The sequence below is a fragment of the Aotus nancymaae genome, unplaced genomic scaffold (assembly GCF_030222135.1).
Source record: "Aotus nancymaae isolate 86718 unplaced genomic scaffold, 86718_ANA_hifiasm-v0.15.2.pri h1tg000010l, whole genome shotgun sequence".
NCBI lineage: Eukaryota > Metazoa > Chordata > Mammalia > Primates > Aotidae > Aotus > Aotus nancymaae.
Genome location: NW_026988421.1, coordinates 9245703 through 9252337, shown reverse-complemented (window position 1 = coordinate 9252337; position 6635 = coordinate 9245703). Strand labels below are relative to the sequence as shown.

At 40.6% G+C, this 6635-nt stretch overlaps 1 protein-coding gene across 5 annotated transcripts in view; it reads right to left on the bottom strand.

Moving 5' to 3' along the window:
* Positions 1–1157: 1157 nt before the first annotated feature.
* Positions 1158–6635, bottom strand: part of ATE1 (arginyltransferase 1) — a 152404-nt gene continuing 146926 nt past the window's right edge. For all 5 annotated transcript variants that reach the window (XM_012453457.3, XM_012453454.3, XM_012453456.3 and 2 more), the window contains one exon: positions 1158–4579. In XM_012453457.3, coding sequence (XP_012308880.2) covers positions 4401–4579 — 179 coding nt within the window. In that variant the 3' untranslated portion in view covers positions 1158–4400. The remainder of the gene's footprint in view (positions 4580–6635) is intronic.

Here is a 6635-nt window from a genome sequence, read left to right as displayed (position 1 = left end):
TCCACTGTCATAGTTCCACAGTGTTTTACCGCATAGAAACCTAAGAGTATCAAAGTATGACACATTTGTTTAATTTATTTTTGAGACTGAGTCTCTCTCTGTCGCCCAGGCTGGAGTGCAGTGGCATGATCTCAGCTCACTGCAACCTCTGCCTCCCGGGTTCAAGCAATTCTCCTGTCTCTGCCTCCCGAGTAGCTAGAATTCTAGACATGCACCACCTTGCCCGACTGATTTTTTATTTTTAGTAGAGACGGGTTGGCCAGGCTGGTCTCGAACTCCTCACCTCAGGTGATCCACCTGCCTTGGCCTCCCAAAGTGTTGGGATTACAGGCGTGAGTCACCTTGTCCGGCTGCTTTTCAGTTTTTTAAATTGCCTTACTGCAGCACTGTCCTGTAGAATATACGGTGGTGAAGGAAAATTCTGCATCAACACCGTCCAATGTGGGTGCTGTTGGGGTGGCAATGTGTGCCCACAGAGATAATGTTGCCCGTGAATGTGACCTTATTTGGAATTAGGGTCTTTGCAAATGTATTCAGGTCATGCTGGATTAAGGTGGACTCCTCTAAATCCAGTATGACTGGTGTCCTTAAAAGATGAGACGGTGACACAGAAGCCCAGGCAGGGGAGATGGCCATGAGAACACGAAGGCAGCAATTGGGAGTGAGGCAGCTCTAAGTGAGGAACATCAAGGTCTGCCGGCAGCCAGCAGCAGCCAGGGCGAGGCGAGCAGGGTTCTCCTCAGGATGGTGCAGAGAGCATGGTTGTGCTGACATGCTCATTTCAGACTTCTAGTCCTCAGAACTGAGAGAGAATCAGTTCCTGTTGTTTTAAACCACATAGGTTGTGGTGAATTTGATACCTAAAGTCCTATTTTGAATCCCTTTGGGTTAAAAATCTTGATTCCCTAATTTATCTTGTGAGAATCCAGCCTTTTTGCTTAAAATGAGATTTATTTTACTTTCTGAGAAAGGAATCCACCATACTTTAACTTAGATAACCACATGGTCTGGAACTCCATTTAGTGAAAATTAAATTTTATGATTCATAATGCCAATGTTTTGCCTCTGTTTTCTACATATTCACAGCAGGTGAAATGTGTTCAGGAATTTAAAAGATGAAAACATGTGTCCTTTAAGTAATGACCACCAAGAGCCACTGCAGATACAAACAGCTTTATTTTTTCCATTCAAGCTTTATCAAAGAGCTTGTTCAAAAAGCATGTACAAGAGCAAAAAAGACCACATGCAATCAGACTTGCTTTGCCTTATAGTCACTGGTTTCCTTCTAGAAAAGAATGTGCACTTGAATAACTTCTAATCCAAACATTGTCCAACTGTTTCTACTTCCTTTCAAGTTAGCAATGACAGATACATTTTAGTTAACTGTTCATCATACTCCTTCTCATCTTCATTCATATTCAAATAATATAAAGCCTATAAAATCAAACCATATACTGTTCAGAAATCTGAAAAGCTTCTTTTACATAATAGATTCTGACATGTTAAGAAAGTACACACAACAAATATTTACAAAATGAATGGAAAATAGGATAAAGCTATTTAAAAGTGAACATAGTAATATTTCTTATCTAAATTTTAATCAAATGAACAATATATTTCTCTGATAGCTTCTATCTTTTAGAATACAAAAAAGTGCTCAGATTACATTTAAAAAAATAACAAAAATCTCTTAGAACAAAAATAATTTAAATAAAGATGGTAGCATGGGGAATCAAAATTACATCTTTGACCCCAAAACAGGAAGGTAGGTGTGAATGTATTTGAAATCAGAAGGGGACACAATACTAAGATTGCAAATGTAAAGCTTCCTGCATTAGAAAGATAGAAACTGTCTTGAGTCTCTCTATGAAAGCCATGAACATGAAATCGGATCTCTCAGCTAGACTGCTTGTCAAGTAACAAGGCCGGGTCACTTTCCTTGACTGTGCTTTTTTAGCCCACTATCAATATTCACTCAGCTGGGGCTCAAAAGGACAAACAGGTGTCCTTTTAAGACACTTTGACTACTAGGATCGATACACTACTCTCAAACAAACAAACAAACATAACGCGTGAATACAGCAGCCAAGTAGAAGGATCTCCACGTCCAAGTCACTCTGAGGCTTTGCTGGAGTCAACCTACAATGCCACCCTCAGGGAAAGCACAGTGATTTACAGACAGGAATCATTTTCCTCTAAGAATGAATTCTGCAGGAAGAAACCAGAGTTGGGGTAAGATGTTGGAGTCAAGTTTTCTCTTCATTTGGTATGCAAGAGTTGTGATCTTTATGAATACCATTTTACATGCTAATCACAAAGACAAAAGGAGGAAAGACACAGCTGGTGACATCAACTTGGACATCCAAATGCTAAGGGGGCCAAGTACGGGCCCTACCCTGCTTATTTTAATAATGCTGAGATTACTTACCACACTTCTGAAGCCTTATTTTGAAATTTATTTCAAATTTCAGACATGTCCATAATTTACTGTTGAGGAAATAAAACAGCATGTAGAAGATAATTCTATTTATATTAAAATTACATAGGTATGTGTGTACACATACATAACAGTTCTTTTCTTCTTCTGAGTATAATTGGGTTTTAGATTATTTTTACAAAAATTTATACTTTTTCTCAATGTTCTAACTGCTTACACTATAAGTATCACTTTTGTTATAAAATAATCATAAAATGAAGCTCTTTTCATTTTAGAGGAAAAAGAAAAAAAAGCTCTACAGATTCTGAAGGCAGTTCCAAGTAAGAGTCTCTCAAAGGCTCTTAAGAGACTATTTTGCAGGTCAAAATCCCAGAAAAATGTAAAATCTTGTGGTCAGAGAAAATGGCTTTGCTCACTACTCTAGCTCAGTTAGCAAAGTACTCGGCACCCGGCAGCTGTGACACACACACTCTGAACGAAGAAATATGGCTGACAAGGATGTTGAGTTTCTAGAGATTTCATTTTTAAAATCACTGTCATATGACTCTTTTTATTCTGGTTAGCTGAGGGTATTTTCTAATTAATGTTCGGTCGAAATTCAGTACATTTTAGAGAAAAGTTTAAAATCAGCAGTGGGATTCATACTACTGTGTTTTACAATGTGGCTTTTAAAAAAGGAGGAATCAAAACAGAAAAATGGGCAAAATGGGGACAAAAAAGGGCTTGCTGGCCAAACAGCTGGAAGCCGAAGAAGGGATCAGCGGATGAAGAGGGCACAAGGAAATAACCCTCCTCTGTCCTTCATCCTGTTTCCCACACAGTTCGACTATAGCTAAGAATGGACATGTCCGATTCTCCTCCTGTACCCAGCGCAGTGCCTGCCACCTTAGAAGGTGGGCAAAGGACTCAACAAAAGAGAGAGGGAAGAAAGGAGCTGGCTTCTGCTGAGTTACTAAGGGTAGTAGAAGCCACCCTGACTCTGACTCTCAAATCAAAGGGCAAGAAAAGGATTGTTCTAGCTCTTGTCCTGGAACAGAGGTCAGAATGATTCCTTCTTAAATGTGATTTGTGGCATAACTGTGAAAGTAATCACATATTAACTAATTTCCACTAATAACCAAAGACAAATGTCCTGAGTTGCAAGATAAAAAATCAGTGCCTATTTCCTTTGGATGAGGCTTAGATCAAGACAGAAACCAACATTTTTCTTTAAATAATTCAATTTCTTACATTTTCAAAGATAAAGCAAATAACGTAGCTAGAGCAATTCAGTATTTTATTGTCTGAAGTGGGAGTTTTTTAGAGTAAAAGGGAGTACTACATTCTAGGGGAAGAAACCACGCCAAGACGACTGACATGAACAGGACTGTCCTGAACGAATGACACCTGACGCTAACACAAGATCCTTTTTAATGCTTTATTTTCAAGTTCTCTATTAAACTACATAACATTTGGCAGCAATTTAATATTGAACACTGAGTAACAGCACACGGTTCTGTTCTTGAGAAGACATATTTTCTAAGTGATGAAATGAACCTTCCACCTTCCCCACACTTAAGGTCTCCTAGCATAAGTTAATGTTTGAAATGGGCCTGAGGAAACAGTGTTTTAATTTCTCTAACAGAACCAAAAAAACACACAACTGTGATTCAGTTACTTAGATTCACTTCATTTTACAAAATATAAACAGGAGAATTTGAGCATATCTTGCTCTAGAAAGAAACCTCCAAAATGATAAACCCCAGTTATGGGGGCTAGGTCACAACACAGTTTTAAAATCTTTATATTAACCATCAGATTCTCACAGATACATTGCCACAAAATATTTTTTAAAAGCCATAGATAGTCAAAATAAAAGTGTCTAATTTGCAGGTGGTGACAGTTATTTCCCCACAGGTACTGAATATATATCCAGGCACAAATCACCAGCACAACACAGGAACTCCCCAGCAGAGGCGACAGGTCAATTTCTGAACAGCAGCATCCGCTCGGAACACTTCTGCCCCACCAGGCTTGCATACTGCAGAACAGCGGCCTCCTCGCTTGGGTCTTTCTGATGTTTCTTATAAACACCATAAGGCATAATGGCTCTCTTGTGAAACACCTGCAATCGATCAGGTTCTGTACTGCGATCTTCATCCACTGCAATTAAAAAAAATCCTGATTTTTAAAACATCAAATACCAAACTTTCCATTTCCCTTTTACTTTTTTTTTTTGAAACAGAGTCTTGCTCTGTCACCCAGGCTGGAGTGCAGTGGCGCCATCTCACCTCACTGCAACCTCCGTCTCTCAGGTTCAAGCGAGTCTCCTGCCTCAGCCTCCCAAGTAGCTGGGATTACAGGTGTGCGCCACCACACCCAGCTAATTTATTTTTAGTAGAGATGGGGTTTCACTATGTTGGCCAGGCTTGTCTCGAACTCCTAAGCTCAAGTAATCCACCCACCTTGGCCTCCCAAAGTGCTGGGATCACAGGTGTGAGTCACTACTGCACTCGGTCTTTTTTTTTTTTTTTTTGAGACAGAGTCTCGCTCTGTTGCCCAGGCTGGAGTGCAGTGGCAGGATCTCAGCTCATTGAAACCTCCGCCTCCCAGGTTCAAGTGATTCTCCTGCCTCAGTCTCCCAAGTAGCTGGGACTACACACAGGTGCGCACCACTACACACAGGTGCGCACCACCACGCCCGGCTAATTTCTGTATTTTTTTTTTTTTTTTTTTTTTTTTTTTTTTTAGCAGAGACGGAGTTTCACCATGTTGGTCAGGCTGGTCTCGAACTCCTGACCTTGTGATCCACCTGCCTCGGCTTCTCAAAGTGCTGGGATTACAGGCGTGAGCCACCACGCCCAGCCTAGCCTTCATTCCTTAATTTAAAAATTTTTAACTTAAAACATAAATATGTATTAAGATGTCTTTGATCAGTATGTTCAAATAAGGGTGGGCAGCATTAACTTTAATACAAACTTGAGTATGTCAGCAATTAACAACTACCATGCTGAAGGTGATAAAGACCTTTCAGGATGACAGCTGAAATCAAGCAGAGACAAAGAAGTATGTGAATTAAAACACTGGCCTCCTGCACCTGTATTATTTTCTGGCACATGATAAAGTTTACAACTCTCCAGCATCATGCCTGCATCTGACTTAAGTCTGTTTTGCCTCTCCCTGTACCAACATATTATCTGCAGTTTTAATCTGCACTGAAGCTTTTGGCTGACTCCACAGTCGTGACTGACCAGGCCTGGACAATGCACACTCCTAGTCTTAGGTAGGAGGGCAGATTCTTACAGCTTTCATGGAAGATGTGGAAGAGATTGTTGGTGGCTGCCACCATCTGTCCTTCTCCTCTTTCACATAAAACCAGCCCTGGTTTTCTTCAGGGCACACAGGTCACCCAGACGAAAGTCTGTTTCCCAGCCTTCCTGTGGCTGGGTATGGCCGCATGACCAAGTTCTGGCCAATGGGATACAAGTGAAAGTGTTTTGTGGAAGTTTCCGGGCATCTTTTGCAAAGGATAGCTGACCTGTGCCTTTTGCCACTTTCATTTTCAACCTTTCCTTCATTCTGTTGCCTGGAACGTGGACATCATGGCAGGATCCCTACCCTCTACCTGGAGTTTCAGGCTAAGAGCTTACTTTCAGTTCAGCCAAAACAAAAGCCAGAAGGAACCTGAGCAACTGAGGACTTCAGGAAACAAAACGGCCATACCAGCTCCGGGTTGCTTATGTCTAGATATTTACATTACAAATAAACTATTTTGTTTAAGCCAATATTATCTTAGGTTTCTATTACTGGCAGTCGCTCCTAATCCTAAGGAGTAGAGAATGATGTTACAGCATCTACTAAAATGTACAAAGCTTTTTATCCCTGACTCAGCCAGTCTACTTCTGAGAACAATCCTACAGCAGTGGTTCTCCAGCCTAACTACATATTGCAATCATCTGAGATTTTGAAAAATACCAAAGCCCAATCCCCTCCCCAGAGGCCCTAATTTAAAAATTGGACTGAGTGGGACCTGAGCTTCAGTATTTCCTTAAGTTTTTTAAGGCTGGTTGAGAACCACTGTCCTAGAGAAATACCCACACAAGTATTTCCATGCACGTATAAGGCTGTTTATGGCAACACTCTCTAATACTAGAAACTGGAAACAGCCTGAATGTCCATCGATGGAGAAGCAGGTAAAGAGTTAAGGTATATCCACAGA